This window comes from Apteryx mantelli, chromosome 18 (assembly GCF_036417845.1).
Source record: "Apteryx mantelli isolate bAptMan1 chromosome 18, bAptMan1.hap1, whole genome shotgun sequence".
NCBI classification, from domain to species: Eukaryota; Metazoa; Chordata; class Aves; order Apterygiformes; family Apterygidae; genus Apteryx; species Apteryx mantelli.
This window is the reverse complement of record NC_089995.1, coordinates 8,972,076-8,996,719: the sequence shown is the minus strand read 5'-3', so window position 1 is coordinate 8,996,719 and position 24,644 is coordinate 8,972,076. Positions and strand designations below refer to the sequence as shown.

General features: G+C 36.1%; 1 protein-coding gene across 11 annotated transcripts in view; it reads right to left on the bottom strand.

Annotated features, from left to right (window-relative positions):
* The window catches only part of NCOA3 (nuclear receptor coactivator 3), a 100,099-nt gene that overhangs the window by 14,041 nt on the left and 61,414 nt on the right, over positions 1 to 24,644 (bottom strand). For 6 of the 11 annotated variants that reach the window (XM_067307526.1, XM_067307525.1, XM_067307532.1 and 3 more), the window contains 11 exons: positions 19,092 to 19,167; positions 12,002 to 12,109; positions 10,125 to 10,297; positions 7,983 to 8,083; positions 6,829 to 7,003; positions 6,098 to 6,286; positions 5,727 to 5,828; positions 4,729 to 4,869; positions 3,237 to 3,384; positions 2,091 to 2,479; positions 967 to 1,847 (listed from right to left, as the gene is read on the bottom strand). In XM_067307526.1, coding sequence (XP_067163627.1) covers positions 967 to 1,847; positions 2,091 to 2,479; positions 3,237 to 3,384; positions 4,729 to 4,869; positions 5,727 to 5,828; positions 6,098 to 6,286; positions 6,829 to 7,003; positions 7,983 to 8,083; positions 10,125 to 10,297; positions 12,002 to 12,090 — 2,388 coding nt within the window. In that variant the 5' untranslated portion in view covers positions 12,091 to 12,109; positions 19,092 to 19,167. Of the gene's footprint in view, positions 1 to 966; positions 1,848 to 2,090; positions 2,480 to 3,236; positions 3,385 to 4,728; positions 4,870 to 5,726; positions 5,829 to 6,097; positions 6,287 to 6,828; positions 7,004 to 7,982; positions 8,084 to 10,124; positions 10,298 to 12,001; positions 12,110 to 13,337; positions 13,375 to 19,091; positions 19,168 to 24,644 lie in introns of those variants that run through there. The other 5 variants (XM_067307529.1, XM_067307528.1, XM_067307531.1 and 2 more) reach the window with 3 other exon arrangements.

Genomic DNA, 24,644 nt, shown 5'->3' with positions numbered 1-24,644 from the left:
GCAGTTCCAAATGTGCCCTAGGTGCCAAATAGAAAAGAAATATTATCTAAGAGTAACAATTTTAAGAACAGCTGTTCCCAACAAGTGCACCACTGATTTCAGTAGGGTTCCATTTCCATGGTCATGTAGTTTGTAATATTGTGACATTTGTTGGCATTTCAACTCTAGAAACATATTCAAACATTCTTCAAATTTTTCTTATCATCCCAACTCATTAATGGTTGAATAATATGTTTTTTTTTTCAAATCACAAAGGCTTTTTTTTTTAATCAAATTGAAAATTTTCTTCAGAGTTAATTGCATAAATAATGGTTAATTTTGCTTTAAGGCATCTTTCCAGTTTTGAGAATGTATTTTGTTACAGACAAAAGAATACAGAAAAATACAATATATATATATACACACACACGTATGTTTATGTACGTATGTATATGTGTGTGTGTATATATGTGTGTGTGTATATGTTTGTGTATATATATAAAATTAATAATTAAAGAGTACTAACACAAATGAATTTATAGCTATTTTAAATATTACATATGCTGTGTTTATGTTTTAAAAATGAAGTTATGTAATCTCTGCTAGTTTTACTTTTTGCTATTGCATTACCAACTAATTACAGAGGCAGCTAACAGCTCCATTTCCTAATGAGCCATAAAAATAAACATGTGCTATGTGAAATTGCAGATGTTAAAAGATCTGATTTTAAATAATAATCTGTAAATATACATTACTCTGGGATTTCAGTACAGCACATTTGGTTATATATATCCTGTAGTTCTATTTGTTTGTGTTTTGTCATTTACAGTAAAACCTGAGCACATGGTTTCACACCATTTGCACAGAACTTTCATGGAAATGTTTACACACACATTAAAAAAAAAATAAAGTACTCTTCTTTTAGCCATTCACTCTAAAAAGAAAATATTGGCTTGTTCATTACCATCGTTTTACATTATACTCTACCTCCTCTGTTGGTTCCGCTTTTATTTTAATCTCCTTTTCTTGACTAGAAGTAGGAAGAGTAGAACTACTGCATTGTCCCATTTTATTATCCACGCCTTCTACTTTAGGCTTTAACTCTTTGGAAAGCGGGTCCTTAACATCATCTTTATCTAGTAGGTATCTCAGTAAAGCATTGTTTTCCTTCTTCTTTGGGCTCAGTTGCTCCTGTTTGACAGTGCCTTCTCCACAGGGCGCTGTATTACTAGCATCATGATATGTGTCTTTGCCAGTAGCTTCAGCTGTGATCTTGGCTACCTCTGCAGGAGAATTACCATTTTGTAACAATTTATGTAAAATCCTGTGCTTCTCTTGCAGGAGCGACCCATGCATGTTTGAGGAGGAAGATACCCCTCCAGATGTTGATGAGGAAACTCCTGAAGGACTGGTAACATTGGCAGAAGATTCTTTACAATTAGAGTCTAAAGGTGAGTTTGATGCTGTGGAATGTCCTCTTTCATCCGAGGAGCACGTGAGTAGCTGAAGCAGCTTTTTATGCCCTTTGCTTTCAGATGGTCCTCTCTGACTTTCAGATGCCTCTAGATTTCCCTCTTTACTATCCTTTTCACTAAGGAGCTCCCTGCTGTTTGACTGGCACACGGAACTTTCCACTTGGTTTTGTTCACAATACAAACCAGGCGGGCTTTTCGAGTCCTGGGTGCTCGTTTTACTTTGCTGAGCTATGCTCATGTTTGGGGAATTATCCAATTTTGGACCTGGCGAAGAAAGTGTAGATAGAAGGGAAGTTCCAACCCCCTCACTAATGGCTTGAAGAGCACTAAGAGAACTGCTAGAGAAAGTGCTGTTGCCGGTGTTGCTGGCAGATCCCATTGGAGAGTGCATACCTGTATTACACGACAGAGATCAAACTTTAATTAGATTGCTGTCGGCATCTGCTTTTCCTTCTGGATTACATATGACTGCTGCACTGAGCTAATTACTTTAAAATAAATTTTTACAATGAAACTACGTATGCTATATTTAAGTAACACACGCAAGGTCATAGATAAAAAGGATGAAAGATAGAATTCAGATAAAAGTGAGAAAAGAGAACTTCTTAAAAAAGCGCACAGCAAAAAATAAAGTACCTGTAACTGGAGAAAACTGGTGTGAACTCATTTTTGGACTCCCTCGATTCCTAGGAGATATCATTAGGTTCTGTTGGTTGGAAGTTAAGCCAGGACTACCATGTGGTGGGCTACTTATATTTAAACCATAATTGTTATTTTGATAAGTGGAGGACTGCATTCCTGGTCCAGAGTTCATTGGCCCCATATTACCAGGGCCTCCATATCTCGTGCTGCTCAGCTGACCCACTGCACTGGGATCTCCCATGCCATAGTTCCTGTTCTGCATCGGCATGCCTTGACCGGGTGACATGTTCATAATACCTCCAACAGAATTTGTGCTTCCAGCCACAGGTGCTCTGATGTTCTGCCCAACGGAATTAGGATTCGGTCGATATCCATTTTGTTCTCTGTAAATTCAATAGCATCCCCAGACACCCCAAGAAAATAAATTAAAATCTTTTTCAGAATCAAGTGCTACAAAGAGAATAGCATTATTAAATGATTTTTCAAAAAGAGCAGTGAGAATTCGAGTATCTCCACAAAAGCAAAACTAAACCATGCCACTCATTCATTCATTATAGAAGTGTTTAGTCCTTTAGGTCATTTGAGCTATAAGCGCATACAGGATCACCCCTTTAAAATGCTTTTATCACCAGCCATTATTTAGATTTATCAGTTTAAATGTCTTCCTTCTTATACTCCCTTCCCGAGCCAATGCGCGACACCATTCTGCTGTGCACATTAATGATGCCCTGAACAATCTCAGCTACCCACTGATCAGCATCTGGAGGCACTTTAACGCCAGAAGCAGGCAGATTCCCTCCAGAGTGGCATTGCAACTCTTCTTGTAATCAACAAGAACAGGTCACATTTACAGTACAGCTATTTACAGTACATTTAACTTTGAATCATCCATGATGCGTTTTAAGGGGTTTTGTTGTCTTTTTTTACTGGTCTGTAATTAAAAAGCACAAGATAGAAATGCTGAGTTACATGCTTTTATTTCCAGTGTTTTGTCTTTATAAATCTTAATCCCAAAGAAAAATGTTCTAGTTTTAACCAGATAAAATATTCTGGTATACTGTTTCTTCAGGTATCGCCAAAATCAGATCTATTTTTAAAAGCTATGATACTTAAATGACAAACAGATGCTGCTGATTTCACCTTTGAAGAAAGTGGGTAGAGACAAATCCATGGCGGTCATTAGTTACAGGATTTCGGAATAGTTTACTCTTTGTTTGTGCTGTCACTATAGTACCATCCGCTAAGGAAAACCGATACAACGGTGTTTCAGCATGACCTTGTGTATAAGCTGTAAAAGAAATACAAAATATTTTGCATATTTGAAAGTCCAAGAAATGTTAATAAGCACTGTATAGATTTTTACAAAATACTCATTTGCTCAAGATGAAAAATGAAAGACACACCCAAGATAGATATTCTGAAAAAGGAAGTATCCCATATATTCTCCCTAAAATAGTAGGGAGAGGAAAAAAAGCAAGCAAGATTAATTTGACACTGCAGTACTTTGTGCTAACCATGCACATCTGGCAAAACTCTAAATTTGTTAATAGACTTGCCTGGCTAGGTAAGGAGGTTTCCATGTCTTCTCCTTGGGGAGAAGGATTAATCAATACTTCAATCTCAACTGCACTAAAATATACAGGTAATTAATATGGAATAGAAATGAAATTAGGAAGCCTTCAAATGGAGTACTTTTAATTTTTAAAAAAGGTATTTTTATCAAGAAAATTGTGGAAACCATTGCTTTTAGTCAAAAATTTCAGTGCAAACTAATTCACATAAATCATTTCAATATGGAAGAAATGTTCATTTTTAAGTCAGCATTTAAGTTTCATTGAAGTGTCTCAAAGTCAATACCAAATGGTTTTGAAATGTTTTATCTCGTAAAAAAATTTCTGAGCTCCAAATTTCTTGTACGTTTAGGATTAAACTTAATCAGTTAAGTCCAATGGAATGGAAATTCCATTTTCTGTCAGTACTAGTTTTTCTTTATTTAATACTTTGAATTACTTTGTGAACCCTTCAAAAAGGCTAAAGTTAACACATATAGAAAATTACAGCTTTCTTAATGGAGACTTGGCTGTACTTTGTTTTATCTATCAGGGTCATCAAATTAGCTTTAAAAATACGTAGCATTAGAATACTGAAAATATTTTGAAGCCTTGTATCTTGAATAACATGAAAAAAGGTATTAACCAGTGGTTACTACTCTTCAGACTAGTTAACAAATGAGTTATCCTTTCTTTTATTAAAATAAATTAAAATAAATTCAAGCTGGTGTTGAACAAGGGTAAGAGGTCATTACAGAAATACAGCTGAATTTGTCACTGTCATTGCTATATCCATGTGTGGAAAAATAAATTTCTTCAGACTCCTAGATCATGTATCTGGTATTTTCCACAAAAATTATCAAAACAGACATACTACAGAAACAAAATAACTTCTGTATCAGAATTACTGTTCCTCAAGAGGTCATATCTCTTCAGCTTGTAAATATGAATCACAGCATTAGCCCCAACTAAAAACATGAAAAAGAATGAACACGGGTAGAGTTTAGTATTTTTGTTATTCAGAAAAAAAACACAGCCACTGAGAGAAGCAGCATGACCAAATGCTGCAAACAGATTTTTACCTTCATGGTAGTGGCGTTTGTTTGACCATGACTGTCCATCATTATGGCATAAGAACCTCTGAATGCACCGACGAATTGTATCTTCAAAGCCAGGTCTCATGGAAGACCGTAATGAGTTTGTATCGATGTTGACAAGTTTGCCTGTTAAGGGAAATAAAATACTCACAATAAACTCTTTATGACTACCCCAATAATTCTATACAATATATGAATACGGTGCAACACTTCAGAAGACTCTAATATCACCATTTTAATCATCCATCACCCTAATGCCAAACTTTAAGTATACAGTATACAAAAGTGACATTTATGAATAATCTGCTACTGAATATGAAGAATATGAAGCTGCTTGATAAAAGAGCAATACTCAAGTAGATTCAGATTACAGAGTAAGAGGAAACTGAAACATTCACAGGTAAATGCCCGAGTTTTAGAAAACATATAGCAACTTTGACTATCATGGGTTAGAGGCACCCAAAGGACATATACACAGTAAAGTTTTCAAAAATACTGAGCAACTACATCTACGGATGAATATCATAAACATTAACTGGCATCTGAAAAAGCCCCATATAGATATTGTGTATATAATATTTCTATTTAAACAGCATAAAACACTCTAAGCTTTTCCTCACATACTGTAGAAGACCACAAACATTCTAAAGAACTTTCATTAGCTTAAATTATGATTTAAACTCTCTCTCATGTGTAAAGCAAAGTGAAAGCTGCCACATTACAACATAAGTAATACTTTGTGCCATGTTTCCAAAGAACGGCTTGTGTAATTCTGCTAGCATACAGTCAGAACGCATGTCCCACGCTTGTTGTTATACCCCACTGCTGACAATGGTACGCTGCAAAAAAACAGTTGGGAATTCTTGATATCAGTTCCGCCAGTCACTACAGATACACAATTTATTTAGAGTACTTCATTTACACCGGACAAGAGCATGAGGACAAAAGAGATTGGAAACCTTAATCTTGGGTACATTTCTCACCTGAAAGGTCATGTCTCGTAATAAAGCTCTCTGGATTTGTTGGAAATACTCTTTCTACAGTTGTGATACGACGTGCCACACAAATCATACAGGACTGCAAATCTGTATTTAAAAAAGAATGGTTTCGCTTTCATTTCTCTCCTATTTTATACTATAAAAGCATTTAAATAAAATAGCTCAAGCGTCTTGCAATGTTAAGACATAAGTATAAAGGATTTGAAGTTTTTGCATTTTGTTCCTACTCCATTCAAAAAACGGAGTTTTCATTCAGTTTCCATCCAGAAACTACAGATTTCATAATACATACCACATAATAAAAAGTTTTATTTAGAGATTTCTTTTCTGCACAGGAATTGCACAGGATTTCCTACCTTCCCCCTCTTCCATCATAGCTCTTGGCTGAGATAAAGCAAAGCACTGCATTGTTTCATATCTCTGACGCACATCCTGGTGGCTGCCTACATCTTCCAAAAGATCATGAGAGGTTTTCACCATCATCCGGCAATTAAACGTATGACTCTTCTGTCTTGGCGTTTCATTGGTCCAAGCAACTCCATTAACTTAACATAGTAAAAATTTATAAATATTTTCAGATAAAAATCAGTTCATAAGCAATTTTTCTTAAATTAGATACCCTGTTACTTGATTAGAGAGATTAAAGAACATTTTGCAATATACCATCATTTCTATACCCTGTGAATAGTCGTACTGAGAACCAAGTAAAAGAACATTATCCCTTCCATGATACTTTCAACCCTACTGGAAGGGCAGCTGAAAAGTCACTCCCATATCTAAAAAGCAGGAAATCACCTCAGCTACCCTAGAAGCTTTAGGAACCCTGTTCCTTTAGTATTAGTATATAGTAAGTTACAGGCAAACAAACTGCAAAATGAAAACAGAGTGTGAATTTACAGTACATTGGTTTATAATGGTACGTTTTCAAAAGAACATACTAAGATTTTTCAAGATTAACTTACTTTTGAAGTCAAGTTTTCTTTGTAAAACTAATTTTTTTGTAAGGTTATCCATTACAAGTTGAGCTTTTCCTCTCTGCTTGATTTTAAATAGCCTAGTAACAGTGCAGTAAGTCAAACTTTATTACCTGAAGATTTAGGTAAATTTTTAAGGAAGTCCTTCCGGTCCTCTTCATGCAATATACCATAGACACTTGTATTAACTAAGTCTTCTTGTTTATACTGCAGATACTGTGTGACATTTTCTGAAACAAATACTATGTTCCCATCTCGATTTACAACAAACAGGAAACCGTCCAATGCCTAAATATTAACATGACAACATATCACATAAGACATAATTCTGAATGTAATTTGGTTTAAAAACCAAGTGAGTGATAAATGTCAAATTACAACAGTCGCATTTCCTGTCAAGGAAAAGCTGAAGTTTTAAATTTTTCTGTGAGGAAAACTGCTTCTATTAAGGAATGATTTCAATATCAAAAATCAATCTATTCATTCGTGTTACAACTTAGCTATTTCATAGTGATAACCAGCCTTCTTGTTTTTATTCTTGTTTTATTTGAGCATGAGCTAATGAATTTGTAACATTATTTCAAAATCTGGCAAATTACAATAAGAAAAAATTCATTGGAAACAAGTAGTAAGACTGGAACATGAAGACATTTCCAACAGCAAGTGACAAAATAAAAAGAGAACAGCTATCTACTTCTTTAAATACTGTATTTTCTTAACTGAAAGAACATTTCAGTATATTCTTAAAACAAGCAAGTTTTAAAATTGCTTTAATAAGCTTGCATGGGATTGGTTTTCTAGGCATAAGGAAGAAGTATCTGTTATACACCTCTTTTTACAGTTATATTATTTTTCTTGAAGGCAACATTTGTTTAAAATGCTCCGCATTTTAGAAACACAAACCCCACCATACTTCTAAGACCTCTAGTCTTAATAAAACTTCATCCATTTATTGTAATGGTTACCCTCTAAAGCAAAGGAAAACTATTCCTTGAATTGCCAAGCACCGCATTAGTAATGACTGCTGGAGGAAAAGAAAGTAAAGCACATTATCAGAAAAATCCAGATGCTACTCTTTTCTTTCCTTCTAAAGACTATTTAAGTGAAATTAAGAAAATGTGACTGATTTCTGACTCTTTAAAACATTGTTCTGTATAGTCCTCACATACTATTCATTACTACAAGATTGGTGGCTTTATTGTAGTAGTTTCACCTGACCTAAGTATTTGTTTCAATGGGGATTTACTAGGACATAATTTGTACTTGCCTGTAATAAAAGGGGTCCCAAAGAATCCTTATCAATAACTCCTTGACCCGTAGAAGATACATCAGCTTTCTGAACATCATCATCATTAGAAACTGCTTTTCCTGAAATGCAAAAGATACATTTCAAAAAAGCAAAATTTCATAAGACAACTGCATTTAATATTACAAGCCAGATTCTGGGAAGCCTGGGGATAAAGGCAAAAAAACCCCCCAAAAAACGAAAAAACCCCACCACTGATGAGACAGGAGTCTCATATACTGTTGGTTGCTTATGACCAGAAAAACATGTCATGGTTACATAATGTCAAACCTTTTGCTCACATAAATTGACTTGACAATTAAAGTAGGATCAAAGTTACCACCCACTCTGTTTTGTGAACAACATTTCTTCTACTGCCTTTGGGAGCATCTGTCTGATGAATCCCTGATGAATCTTTCAATAGCCATTACACACATTCCTTAAGCACATCTCTTCTTTCTGTTTTTATTTTGATTATCTCATGCCCATTGGTCAGTCTTCAGATGTCATCAGCACCTTCTACCCTGTTGCCCTTCTGTCTACAGGAGCCCTTGCTACCTTCACAGCAGGGTGCATGACATAGGGTATGCGTGTATTTTGCAGTCTTGCAGGGGTAAGCAACTTATATTAACATTTTGGGCTGTAATCTGTGGTGAATCAGGAGTATATGCAGATTCCTATCCAGTCATACCTGCTATGAAGGTGAAAACTCCAAAGAGAAAGTGCTGTGGACAGCCAGGGACTTGCAGAATCCTAGCTTAATCTGTGACCCTCAAACCTATCAACATCACAGACAGTGGACTTGCTCCTGAACCTGTTCTCTTGGATCTTAATGATTATATGAAATAAAAATTAAAAAAAAAAAATCTCATTTTACATTCTGAGCATTAGTATTTAAACATTTCTTATGCCAAGAATGAAAAGCCTTTTCTCACTTTTTTCAGCTTTTAAGAAACAAAATATCCTAAATAAATATATCGGATTGCAGGGGGCAGGGGGATGGGCACCCACATCAGGCAGCAGAATTACAGAAAACAAATAATAAATTTTGTTCTGTGGTACCTGTTGGCTGGCTAAGCAGACCACAAGGGGAGTACAACATCCTAAGAAAAGATTATCATATACTAAAGTCTATAATGGAACAGAATTATTACAATAGAATGCACTAGATTAAATTAGAAATACTTTTAAAACACCAGTTAAGATGATTTTTTAGAACTGTTTTAACATGCCTTTAAAAAAATGTGGAAATTTATCAAGATATGTAAAATACACTCACTTTATTTCATAGCTCACTTTATTTCCAGAGATAATTTACTGCCCAAAGGAAATACATAAATTTGGCAGGTTATAGTCACTTAAAAAATATTCCCCTCACCATATATTTCAAAAAATAAGTTTTGCAGGTACCTATTCATTTAAAAAAGTATGTTACTGTACCATTTTGGCTTACCCTAGCTCCAGGAAACTATCAAGATTTGTTGTTGCTCCATCTTCTCCTCTGTTGACTTAACTATATTCTGTGTCTTGCCAATTACACTATTTAATTACTTAACTTCACAACTAATCGCATTTTAACTATACTGGAATCCAATACTTAACCATTTATGAAGCATGTGTTAAACAGCACAAGAAAAGAAAGAAAAGTCCATAAAACATACTAGGAAAAAATAGTAATAAAATCAAAACATCTGATTGGAAGTGTATCCTATAAGAAACTAGATATTTTTAAGAAATTTATTTCAAAGCATTAAAGTCCCTTTAAGCATGAAGCCCCTTAAAGTGAAAGGCAGTCGTCTGCATTCTTCATGCCAATGGATAGTTGGTCCATCTGTATTTCCAAAAAACAGTTTCTCTGTGGACTACCTCAAGCTCTCCTAGTATTTTCAGGAAATAAGTAAGAAAGGCCATACAGTATTTTAAAGTCCCAATTCTCAGTTTAAGTATTTGTTCAATTTTTAACATAAAATCATTTAAGCCACATCAGAGATTTGATTCAACTCAAAGTCTGAAGTCTTTGCTATTGTGAAAAAGCACAACTGAATTGTCCAAGTAACTACTGCTTTGGAAAGACACTACAAGAAAATGAAATTATTTCTTTTGTCTTAAGAGGGAAACCTGTACCTTGTTCTTTTATCTGCCGGATCTGTCTCACGGTTTCTTTTAAAATAGCACATTTGTCTGGTTTGACGTTGAAATTGTCAATGTCACTCAGATTAGCAGATATCAGTTCAGCCAGTTCTTCAATGTATTTGCTTTCCTGCTCGCGCCGACGCTTCTCACCACTGCAGGTCAGACTGGGAACCACAAACAGCATTTCAGGTACAAATACTCCAGCATAAACCAAAGCCGCACTCACACTCTGAGCTTTAATGCACTTCAGCTAACACTGAACACTCTCTAGGCTATAAAGTCTAGATAGCAGACACTCGCCTAGTAAACATAAACCAAAAGGGGTTGTGCGTGTGTGTGTGTGTGTGTGCGTGCACCTTTGTGTGTTGGGTTTGTTTGCTTGTTTTTTTAAAGAATCTTAAGAGGATATGAAATGGTTATTAATCCAAAAAAATCCTCCAGTGATTTCTCTGTTGTCAAATTCAATGAAAATTGCAATTGTCTGTTATAAAACTGTAACACTCATACAGAAAGTATATTTTAACCTTAAAAGTTTCTTTAGATTTGTTTATAAATTTATTAGAGAAATAAAATGGAATTTTAACACTCCATAAGATCTCTTTGGTTTGCTTGTAACAAGATGTGCATGGAAGGTAATACCTCAGAGACATTTCTAGATGTCAGGACGAAAATACCATCTCAACATTCAAGAAAATCAGAATCCCAAGCAACCTAATGTTGCAGGATAACGTATCCCCCAGAAATTCCTCTTCCTACATAGATTAATGTGCTGAGTAAATACACTCTCCATAGCCTAAAATCAACAGAAAGAATAGTGTCATATACAGAGAATGCCAAGATGAGGAAGAGAGAGACTCAGAAGAAAGGGAAGAATGGACATACAAAGGAAATCAAAAAAGAATAAATATTCTTTGAGAAGACCTCAAGTGAAAGAGTAAGGAAAGAAAGCATGGGCCAGTAGTGGAAGAAGGAGAAAGCAAATATATGACAGAGCAGGGACCTATAAGGTAAAGACAGCTAATGAGTGGTGATGAAGAGAAAAACAGAATTCCTGAACAGATAGACAGACATCAGAGAAAGGGAAAGAGAAAATGGAATGAGGGACACAGACAGACACTGGAATATGGTAGAAGAATGTGAGGATCTCATATGCAGTCTCTTATGCTACGGGGAAATTAGCACGGGATGGTGCGGAAGCATATAAAAGGGAGAAATATGAGTACACTTGTAACATCTGGTGTTTTGGTAAAACTGGAGAAAGAGGATAATACTGTGTGGGAACAAGAACGTGAAAAGCTAGTACAGAACCCTTAACACACAGCAGAAGACAAGGAGGTAGGAGGGGGGTAGAAAACAGAGTCCCCTGGATAACAGAAACTCTAACAGGGTGGGGTGAAGGGCAGGAGGACAGCATGGAACACCGGGATTTGAGATTTGCAAGCAGAGAACTAGTCTGGAGAAACCAAATCAAAAAAGAGCTCAACCTATTGCAGCATTCTGCACTTGACCCTCACTGCCTAGTATAAGGCCTGCCAAATGAATTACCTGACATAAGATGCTGCCTTTATAATTTTGGGGAAGCAAAAGCATTATTTCTTTTGTCTTGCAATCACAGTTTCAAACTGTGATTCCTTACTTGTTCAATCCATTAAGATTTATGCAAGAGTCTAATTACCCAGCGTGGTTCATGCGTTTTGGCAGCTCTATGCATAATAGTAAAGTTGTATCTTCACAACAACAAAAGCTAGCCTAAAGAATTTTTCAAATTAACATAATGATTAGCTAGAACTTACTCTAAATTCCAATTAAAACTTGAAACATTAAAAAAATTACATAATGTAAAATCTGGAAAGTCTGTATAAACTTACCTTGCACCTGGAGTATCACAGGGCAATGGCTTGCGCTTCCTTGACTCATTGGTCAAGCTGTCCAAGGAGTTTTCTCCCAATCCACTCATCTTGATCACACATCAGCAACTAAAGGCAATAAAATAAGAATTATGAACTAACCCCTCAAAACAATAATTCAAAATGTAAAAACCCCACTATTTCCTTTCTAGTGTTCTTTATCTAATTTAAAAGTGAGACTATCCAGTTAAGTCATTTTTTAATCAGACTTACAAGTTGATATTTTTACTGGAAATACATATACCTTTAAGTTTTATACCATAACACTGGGATCTACCTATAGCTCCAGTTTGTCTGAAAATAAATGAAATTTCTGAGTGTTTTAATGCATGTTTAGATAACTTCAAAATAAAGTAACATATTATGCAAAAATATAGTTAAATACAATTAATAAAGTTAGATACCGTTAATGAAAAGGCAAGTGATAAGCTAACGCAATGCGGGATGGGTGATCAGAGCACTGAAAATACAGAAGCGTGGAATAAAGTTTCCTTTTTTGTATGTTCCTTTCTTCTCTTCATGTAACCTAAGGACTGCAGCCACAAATAACTGCCATTCTTAGATCAGTGGGCTTACATCGGGCTTTTTTACTTAGCTTAGTATATAACCAACAGATTATTATTCCTATTTCTAACTCAACATGTTACTATTGCCTTAACTTCATACGCCTTGCTACAACCTTCCACATGCACACAGTTTTCTAAGGACTGCAGGGACGAGGCAAGCGAAGATTTCAGCACTCTTTCAACTCCATTGCTTCTGCGGCAACAACCAGGACACAAACCAGTAAAGTAATAGGTTGCTTTTGTTAAACTCTAGATACAGTTAGCTAACCTGGCATATTATGCATCTTGTGACTCTCGTCTCCCCTTACTCCCACGAGGAAAAAGGAACACAAAAAGGAGAGAGGACAACTATGCCCTATCCGGCCATGTTACAATCAACGACATGCTGAGGGAGAAAAACCTTTTTAATGAATCTGTGCTACTCACCTACCCAAACAAGACATTTCAGAACATAATCAGAACTGTAAAATGATCTAATCGTTTGGATTTGGTTTTATGTATTATAATAACAATACAGCACACCTGTGCAGTCAGGAGTGTAGCACTATTCTATCCTTTTTACAGAATTTCCAAATTAAATGTAAACTTAAAATCCCTGCAACTGTAGAATTTTCTATTGTGTTTTCTTCTTGCTTTCCACACTACACCCGCGTCCCTATTTACTGCATCATTCACACCCATTCATTTAGAGGAAGACAGAGTTAAGGATCACGCAAGCCAATTAGACATACACAAGTCCTTGGGACAGATGGGATACATCCAAGGGTGCTGAAGGAGGTCTAGACGTCATCACGAGGCCACCCACTATCATCTTGGATAAAAATTCTGATTAGATATAAGGAAAACTTTTATTTTTTTTTTTTAAACCATGAGAGCAGTCAAAGCCTGGAAGAGGTTACCCAAAGAGGTTGTGGAATCTCCATCTTTGGAAATTTATACAGACAGATCACGATCAGGCTAAAAACAGATCAAGATTCGCCTGAACCTGTCCTGAGCAACCTGGTCTAATTAGACTTGCTTTAAGCAGGGAGTTAGACTAGATGACCTCCTGAGGTCCCTACCAACCTACTATTCTGTGATTCAGTGATGTGCAGCTGGATTTCTTCTGTGCACTTAAGACAACGAAGAAACAAAAATGGAGTATAGCCTAAGAAAGGCACCCTGAGTCAACCAAGTGCTTCCAGGACAAGATGTCAAAAGAGAAAAGACTGAAGTGTGTGGACTGCCTCTACTGTATTAACCTTGATTGATGGGGTTCTTTGCTTACTTGCTTTTTGCAGCAAAAAGTAATACTGCTCAGTTCTTTCCAAGGCTGAGTCAATGGAGGCGAAGGGCAGAGACACACAAGAACATATTTGTGTGAAGCAGCACTTGTTATGTTAGCGTGGGGGCTGCTTGCAATAGCTGATACTGTTATCATAGGATGTTAGCTATGGGTGGACAATTTAAAAGGACATCTTCATGCAGCAGAACAAACCTTCAAAGGCTTGACAGGACAGAGAACTGCTGGGTTGCACTGAGGAGCAAACACTGGGTTACTCTAGGAGGTATGCAAAGTTCAGAAGCAAAATGGCATTTCTTTAAAGCACAGGTTCTCTTTGTAGCTAAATGAATGTTACAATGCTTAACATAAAATTATATATATAACCAACCTTTGACCCAATGATATGCATTACAAGAACAGGATAACCTTTTAAATCACAATAAAATTAAAAATAGCAGTAAAACATAACCTTGGATTTGAAATAAACAATTACAAAAGATACCTCACTACACAAATATGGTCAGGGACTCCACAGATAATAAGTTGGTATTATATCTAACTATTTGCTATGAAAACAGTATGGGTAAGACAAAACCCAATATATAAAGCAATAGAACAGCAAGCCTGAAGACTTTTATTCAGCCAGATATTCCTCCAGGGCAAAACTCTCAAATACAATACATTTCAAGTCACAGCATGCCTTATTTGAGCTCAAGAAAAATAAATTGTTAAGGGCATAAAAGCCACTAGATGGCAGTATATCACCAAAAAATCCTGGGGATAATAGTTTGTCGCTTAAGCACTGGAAAGAAAAACTACTCATCTGAACAAATAGGCAGTTTCAAAAACAAATTATATAAACAGACTACGATCATGCAAAAAGCAGTTGATTATCTGAAGCTGACACTCAACAGCACATATGACTCACAAGGTCTTATGTCTGCAGCCTTCATAGCTAAGGCTGAATCCTAAGAGTCATTCTGTAGGTGACACATGCAAAATCCAGGACTGGTGCTTTTCCCTGAAACTGCAATCCCAGGCACATTATAATGCTGCAGTGTTAGAGCTATTGTGGAAAGAGAAAGGAAGAGCTTAAAATACAGTAAGACTTGAGGAGAGCTCAGGAAGGGTGTGGGCACAGCAAGAATGTCAGAAGCCAAGAGTAAAATCTTTTATTGAAGAGGAGATCTCCAAGTAGATATAACCTTATTAAATACTTGAACATTTCAGCTAGGATACAAAATTTCAGCATAATGTAATTTTGCAGGTAACAAGGCTGAATTAAACTATTTAGAATGGAAATGTCATTTCTGGTTTAGCATTTACCTGTATTGACAGATAACTCACAATATGATTAAGTAGAAAACCCAAATTATTATTACATGTTCTCTGAGAAACATAATGCATATTCGAGAATAAAGCACTAGTTCTATTTAAGAAAACCTTTTAGTGCCTGAATATAGAAGCTTAGAGAAGGAAGGAAAATTAGGTAATTTGTGTAGGCTGTTTCCTTACAATTACACCAGAGTCATTTCTGGTAGTTTTTTCAGGCCTGGAGCTGCTGAGTCCCCTGCACTTGTATTTTCCTTTCTCTAAGAAAATTATTACAAGCTGAGAAAGCATGGAAAGCCTAGAACAACTCTTAACTGTTTAGCTAAGGAAATTACAGAAGTTGCTTTCCAATATGCACGGCTTTATAGTACAAATTGTTAACAAACTAATATTTCTGGTACAGGAAATATTAGCAACAGAAGCCATTATTCAGTGAGTTAATAATGAAAAGAACAACCAGTTCATGAAACTGTAATTTCTAACAGGCTAAGTATTTTTCCAAAAATAAATTTATTTGTTTTTCAAGTTAATCTTTATTTTAAAAGACAATTCTGAAACACAGCTTTCAAAAGTTAAAACTTTGGTGCTTTTTTTTAACCAATAAAATGAAAAAAATTTAACGCAGCCATCTTTGTAGACTGAGTTAACAGGCAATGGCATTATTTCTGGCTCATGCACCAATAAAGGTAGCTAGAAAGATGGTGTTAGAGAGACTCCTCCATTTGTTATATTGCACAGCTTATTGACCTAAGCAGAGCACTTTTTAAAGGGACAAATTATACAGTGAAATTCTTTTAATTATGTGCTTAATGAAAATAAATTTACAAGCTAGCCTTCTATGACTCAATGCATAGCTCAGTTACAATACAAAACCAGCAAAGCATAAGAAATTATGTTACATTTTAGATCAGTACTAAACACCCAAAATACAGGAACAATTAATCTGTCAACATACATTATTATTTTTACTCAGAAGAACTGACAGATATGACAGCAACCACTTTCATGCAAAGTCTGGTTGTTCTGCTAGTTTTCTTCAAAGTTGCATGTAAAAGTTCAAAAAGCAGATAGCCAGGCTAGTGCATAAAAGCATAACTAACATTAGGTCTCTGAATTACGAATTTGAGCTATCAATACATACTATTATGTACTTTTTAATGAAATTTGTATGCAAATAGGTGCTTAAAGTGCAAGAAGCTACAACAAATTGACTAGATGTAAGGATGAAAGAGAATGCAGAATGTAACTTCTATCCAATAATAAACAACAAGATTTTTCTCAAATTTATCTGTTCCTGGTTTACAGAATTTATGGAGGGAATTTCTAGGGATTGACAAATTTTAAAATCAGGTACTTCATGACAGATAATTCCTAGGTATATAATAATATTCTAATGTTTGCTAGTCTGACGTCAATAGAGGAAGCAACTAATATTAAGTTCTAAATTTAAGTGCCTATGTTACTACGTTGTATTGGAATACACTGTCATTTACATCAAACAATTTATAAAATAAAAACATTTTATGCTACACTCTATTTTCAAAACAGATGGGAATAAACCACTGTTTTGTTCTGTCCAATGTGACTTTCAAACATTTAGCATTTTTGAGCCATTCTGAGGTGAACGAAAAGATATTTAGAAAAACACAGCCCTAGCTCTCACCAAATAATTTAGAAAGATATACATTTGCATCTCAGAGAGACAGAGGATGTGCAATTCAGTGGAAGGAAGTATGAGCAGAGCCCTCCAAAGGTTTATACTTGCAGCAAATTAGAAAATAAAAACTGAAAGACATCAGAAAATCAGTCTGAAACACGGTGTGAATTTAGCAACAAACAACAATTTATGCTCCTCTCTTCACATTTAACATCTACTACACCATTTTTCTTCACACAGTATGATTATTGCTATCATTGTTTAATTCCACTAATGGCAGCGGTACCTACCGCTTAAGTTCTTGGTATATGCTGATGTTCCCAACTCCACCAGTGGAGTGGAACCAAAGGCAGCAGTGTTTGGATAAAAAGTTCCAAAGTTTCATGATTATTTGTAAATATTAAGTAGTAGGAATGTTTTTGCATTACAATTTGATAGAAGGATTCTATCTTTTCAGATATAATCTTAAATTTTCCAAAAGACCCATGAGACTCTCACTCACCAGAAAGGAGGAAAAAGGAAACAAAAAATAGCAAAGACCATTTTGCTCATCAGTAAATGGGTTAGAAAAAAAATCTACCCCTATTAATAAGGTGCACATGTCCATGCCCTTTGCAATGTACTACATACTTTTCACATGTCTACTCTTCTCGCAGCAAAAACTATAGATAGATTGTTAAAAAGGTAATGGTTTTTCTGTGTGACAGGTAGAACAAGTTCTAATAATTATTAATCCATCTATTATGACAATATTTGTGCAGAGTTCAAAACAGCAGCATTTGAAAGACCAGTGTTTTTCAACCTGCCAGGGTTTCAGTATTTTGAAAGGTTAAAAAAAAATTCTTCTAAATACATTTCGTAGACCACCAAGAAAAGGAAGCACATGCTAGCAATACAGTGTATTTCGAATCAGGCAGCTTCCTAAAGCCATTTACTAAAGGGCATTCAAGTGGAAAGGGTATCAAGAAATACTAAACACACTAAGCAGAAAGTTTTCAGCCTGATTCAATAGTTTCTTCCCTGGTCGTACCCATCTCTTACCCACCCACACACTGGAATGCTGCTAACCCACAGCATTTATTTTTAAGTATATGGTGTGAAGAGACTGAAGTCCTTTCTTACGCATTAGATTGTTTTGTCCCACTTTGTCTTTGAGTACACTGGTTTTCCCCTCCAACTTGAGCAGTATTCCCTGGTGCCCATGTTCTCATTAGCTGTAGATGAAAGATCTATTCAACAAAAAGCTTATGGCAACTGGGAAATCTTTGCCCTATCAGGGGCCCCAAAATATAGAAAATTAGATGTTTAAGATTCAGTTTTTGTATTTGGTTAGCTGAAATAGTTGACCATATAAAAAGAAAGAAAGAAAAAAAGCACTACCATAAAATATTACTATAAAACTTCATATCACAACTATTTTAAAATTCATACTATTTGCATAAACATTTTCATCACTTCTTTAGTCCCATGAATATACCAGCTTTTACTACAATAAGTATACATGGTATATTTATTACAGTAAAAGTATGTATGGTATACTCCATGGTTGGAAGCTCTTCTGAGCTGATTTTTTGTTTGAAATTTTCACTAGGGAAAAAGCATAAATTGGCTCTTAGCATTCACCTGAATAAGTCAATTATGAAGAATTAAATCAAACCAGTCCTTTCCAAAGGATCGTGAAGATGTCTTGGAATTTTTTAAAATTTACGCAACATTAAAATATTAAATATAATCTTCCTTTCTAAAAATTAAGACATAATTCAGATAGTTAAGATGCAAATTGAAATAACTAACTGGTTCCTGCTAAAGAAAAGAAAAAAGCCCCAAATCTTTAATCGGATGTAAATAAAACTAGAGGACATTTGATTCAGCAACTGCATATTCTCAGTGAAAATGTGCTATTTCTAATTTATATTTCCCTCAAAGACATAAACAGCATGATAACTTTCTAGTGAAACTTCTGATTCAAAATATTATTCAAACTACGCAAAGTTTCTTTTGTTGTAAGAGGGACCGCAGAAACAACGGATATTCGCATTTATTTAGACAGAAATCCACAAGAAAACAAAGTCGGAAAACTCACTTTCTGGCAGTAGTGAAGTGTATTTTCATTTGTTTGTTTGAAGAACTTCGTGCTTCTTCTATATTTACATACACAATTTCTAGCTTTAAAAATGATACAGGAATAACTGCTCAGGTACGTATAGTCTAAAAATGAAACCAGTTACTCACTTGTCCTTAGCAAACATTCAAGCACAGCATATTTTTCAGAGGACCCTCAGAATCAGAAGTCATTTTAAGTCACATCCTGGAGGGGGGGGAAAAAAAAAAAAAGGCTGTATATGTGGGGAAAAAACAGTGCTTACTTTTTCATGGTTTTACTTGATAATAATAATGTTACAAACCAGTAAAGAAAACACTCAACATTCAGATATTTTAATCTGTCAAGTGAGTTTAAAACTCATTTACAGTAAGTAGTAAATGTGAAACACCAGGAAGGTTCCAGATGCTGGGCTGCACGTGAACAGCGTTTCAGTGGGCTTTTGCTCTACTTTTACCCTCTATCTTCTACACAGCAAGAGGAGGAAGTCAGCTGGGACACCGATGGAGCTCCATTCACAGATTTTCAACGCCGCTACAGGCTTGACACTTCACAAGCCTGAGTCAAACACCACCAGAAAGCCAAGTTTTCCTTCACCTAAGAGCTGAAGATATATATTTTAAAGCTAGACTTGAATATTTTCCTTCCTTTTGGAGAAATATCAAAACTACTAGAGATGTTTGTTCTTAGAAACTTCAGGCAGGCACTTTTAAATCTAGATATAAAAAGCTGCAGCCCCAAATGAGATGTTTTGTGAGGTTATGATCCGGAAGTAAAAACTAAGCGCGCAGCCCCGCTACGTCAGCGGGGTGCTTCGTACAACCTCCTGTGCGAGAAGAGCAAACTGCTTCCAAAGCTATAAACACTCTCAGGTTTCTGTTACCCTGTTCTTCTATGAAATTCTGGGAATGATTAATACATATTATCATGCATTTTATACAAGGTATGATTAAGTGTACTAATTAGTGAGATTCTGGGTCTCTACAGAGCATTACAGTAACTTAAGAAAAGTTTCAAACAACAGCTGTGTGATTGAATTGATTTACTAAAAACTGCTTGAAGCACTATGTAAAGCAGAAGCTGTTCAAGCTAATTAGAAAAATAAATTGCTCTTGGGAAATATTTATGAGACATTCACATGTAAGCACACACCATAGTCCTATCCAAAATTGAGAGTTTCAAAATTGATACTTCTACACAGGCTACTTAATAGATAATCATTAGCAGTCAGGTGAAGGAGTTTTATTCAAGTAGCTCATTTCTTAAGAAATTAAACTGAAGCTTTTCATATCAACTGGTTGCCTATACATTCACTACTGTTTTAACCATCCCTTTGACGATACTGATTGTAGCTTTATTTATATGAACTAGAATTACCAATTAGAAGGTTGATTGGCAATGTGGTCACGTAAGAATAAGCATCAAGAGTAAATTGTCTCCTAATTAAAGACTTCTGTAACATCCTTTTATGCTAAATCAACCGCCGCTAATAACGAAAACCAGAACAAAGGCACAAAAAGAAAAAAAATACAGAAATCCTGGGATGCAGTATCAGAGATGTTTATGTGGACATTATGGAAAATTAAATCTTCTGGCTATTATTTTCTGTAAAAATGCTAAAACAATCCTATAGTACAGTCAGTTAGAGCCTGCCATCTCTCCTCACTGGGATCTTATACCCATAAGGGCTTTGCAAACTATTTGCTGACGTCTCTGCTGGACAGAATTTATGAAAGAAAGAGATGGTATAAATTACACTCAGATGGTGAATGGAGGGATACAGACAATTAGAGATTAACCACACATCTCCCATAATTTTCAATCTGATTTGGTAGATTATACTGACACGCCAAGCAGCACTCAAGCGTTTGAAAAATCCATCTGCAGGCCATTGTTGTGTGCGATGTTCAGTCTTTTCCAGTCTATTCCTTCCTCAAATTTCGGCACTGGCTTGATAAACTTGTGCACACATCTGTGCAAGCAGGGAGGTGGGCTGACATAATCGCAAACAAGAGTCTTACTGAGAAGCTGAGCTGTGCATGACAGCTGGATCACAAAATCCCTTAAAGAAGTATGAGGGAGAGTTGAGACCCATAACTCTTTCTCAAAAACATGAATGTTACAACTTCAACTGCTCGAGCTTATCAAGGTAGCTAAATCCATATGAAGGATGCTCCTTTTTTCCCCATTAACAATTGTCACAAGTATCAAAGCATCCTGCGGGACTGGAAACGCGAGGGGGAGGAGAGAAACCCTGAAAACGCTGAAAGTTGAAAGAAACATAAAAATCTTAACACTACTTAAATTAGTTTTAGAATATGCCCTTTCTATTCTCCTCAAGTAGAATATTCATTCTATGGATGTAAACATTGGAGCTGTCTAAAACAGAAGATGGAATACAACTTCCAAAAGAGGCGCTGCAGTAAAGCAACCTTTCGCCTACGGAATAATCTTCCAGGATTTCCCCTTTGAAGGGTAAGAAGAGCATCTGAAGTAGCATTTGCATTAATCGAGTCCGGCAGAACACTTCAGAGGACCATCCTATGAGGACTGGCAGGGCAACCAAGGCAGATGCTCTAAATGCTATTCTACAGACCAGATTGAACTAAAGCAAGCTGAAACAGAAATGAAAATCTTATCCAATAAAATAAACAAAATGTACAGTAAAAATTTTGCCATATATCAAAAGTAAATTACACCTGAAGGTACTACTACATATAAAATGGGATATTAAAATTATATAATCCAGTAAGTCATTACATTGTTATCATCTAAGACATTTAAATGAAAAAATAAAATATGCCCCTCTTTTCTATAGTTGGTGTTGTCCTGCTAATGAAAGCCCATACTCTCACCTATTGCAAGCTGATGATTCAACTCTGTTGTCCGTACTCTAATGCTATTTGCTTCCTCTTCTGAATACAGAGATAACAGGGGAATTCTTAAGATTTTAAATTAAAAAAATATATATTTATTTTCAAAACTGTTTTCTCTTCTACTTTACCTGAATTAGCTTAGGCTATTAGAGTGCCTGTATTAAAGCACAGTCATACTCTAAGCATTTGTCAGTCTCAAAGCCATTAGTATTCTAAAACATTTGGCATCTGTGCCCCTGCAGCAAGCTTCTCCATTAGCTCTCACCACACCACTACCACTGGCATCACGTGAGCACTCGGTTTCCTGCCTAAAAACTGCTCAACCAAAGAACAAGTCTACTTACAGAAAACCATCGTTCTGCATGTTTTGATCTCAATGAGCTCAACATGCTGCAACTGATCTCCCCGCTCTCAGGAGCTACAGATATACTCAGTTCACACCTCGCAGGAACAGAACTCATAAGCTATACACAGTCCAGCTTCCAAATTTAAGCATACATATTGTCAAATTTTCAATGCAATTGAAAAAGGTTTAAAACACATTACATTAGCCTCTGGATGGGATGGCTAGGGGTAAGGGCACAGTACGAAGTCTGTCACAGGAGCCAAGTAACATTGTCCTGCTGGAGAGCCTGTGTCAGAAAAATCAAACAGATAAACTGAGATGATAGCAGATTTAAAAGTTACCTCTTGGAGTATATTAGGATTTCATTCAAAGTTCAACATACACAATAATTACTCAGCCAATTTCTAAGAAAAGGGAAAACAGTCACTCTTAGAGCAATATACTCACACAAAGGTACCACTGTCACAAATCTGACCCACAAACGACAGTATCAGCTGAAGGATAAACATCAGCCTTAGCAATAAAATAAAATTTGAAAAGTTACTATGTTTGGATACAATTTTAATAAAAATCAGTGAGACTTTTTTGACAAGCCATACTACTGTTTGTGGCACAGATAGCCACAATGTGATAACAAAAGCTACTCTGTTTTAAATATTAAAAATATACTATATAGTCAAATGTACTAGATATGTTAAACACAAAGGCAACATTTTGACAGAAGGAAGAAAAAGGATTACACCTGTAATCCTCCTTAAGTGTTCCAGAGACAATTAATATGCCATTTTAAAAAGAAAATCAAATATAAAGTACTACACTTTAAACTACTGTACATTAGGACAACCTATTTTTAAATCTGCGCAGGGAAAAGTGAAGCAGACAAAACAAATACCACTGAACCTTAACTACAGCTTTGTGAGTCCGGCAATACAATGTAACAAACTACAGAAACAGATAACAAAACTGAAGCATATAGTGTTAATAAAGACATTTTGGTGTACTGTAACTATTTTGTACTTAAAAGGCTTAATTATCTTTTAATATTAAAGCATCTACACTTACATTACGAAAGAAAAAGCAAAATACATTGCTAATTGTATTGATAAATCATTATCCTAATTTAGCACTTCCATCAGTACAGTAAGTACTAATAAAATGCTGTTCCAAAATACATGTGTTTAATCATTCTTCCCTTTCCTTCCTCCTCCCCCCGCACTCCATCAGCCAAAAAAGGTCATTTTCTAGATAATAAATAACCAGCTCAGAGAGACTTCACTGAATCAGGGCTGTCAGTTAAAAAACTAAAAAGGTGCTATCTATGATCTGGGAGACAGTGCAGCACACCTTGTTGCAACATGTTAAATAATTTTAACTCCGCACACATCCTTTCTACATTACATGTTCCATCCTAGGCAGACTGTAATTCTTCAGGCCCTGTCAGCTTTCATTTACCACTTTCCCCGCAGTGTTTAGTAAGCACTGTGCACTACTCTGCTATTTTTCAGATATGCCAATTAACTGGAGCCGTGCTCACTTTGCATATATTGAAATGACAGGACACTTAGTTACAGGGTGGGCAGAGCTGGGACACATCCTGAGCACTTCTCCTGCTCCTCGAGAAGTAACGCCTGCACTCTGTTTTTGGAAAGTCAGCAGTTGCTAATATGTTTCCTATACGTCCCTACTTGCTAACCCCAGCAACAGCTGTAAGCCCCTGTTATAACAAATAAAAAGGAACAACGAGGGGCTCTAGTGAACTCTGTCATAGAACAGGACTTTACGCCCTGCCGCACGCTGCAGAACACCTGTGAGAACTTCCCCCCAGCCACCTTCTGCACCGAGCGCTGCGGGAAGGCGGCTAACGCGTCTCAGCATGGATCCGCAGGCAGGCGAGCACCGCTCCGGATTCAGAGCCAGCGCTGCCCTCGTATCCCGGCCATGATAGGAGCCTAACCCAGCTGGCTAAGCATATCTGCCAGGATATAGCTCCCGCGAGTGAAAGGCAGCTGGATAAGACACGGCCAACACCACCGACTTACACGACACTGGCAAAAAGAACCGGCAACCCGGGGGGGGGGGGGGGCTACAAATATTAAAGGCGGCCTTTAACCTTGACCGATTTCCTAGCTGCTGTACTGCAAGGAGGCGTTTGGGCTTTCAGCATAGCTCTTGGCAGCAGATTAACATTTTTAGAATATGTTTAGAATGTTTTTAACATAGACAAGTCTTTAGAGACTTGAATCTGGAAAAATCAGTAAACACTGCTTTAAAAAATAATTTAGGGTATAGTAAGTATATTTAAAGAAAAAATCCCTAACTCAGACACCATAAAGAAACAGGATGTGATATCTGGGCTACTATAACAGGACTTGATAAAGCAAATTAGCAGGTAAGAAACCACAGACACCAGCATGCTTTTCTGTACAGGCAGCCGCTTGAACAGCAGAAGGAACTCAGCAAAG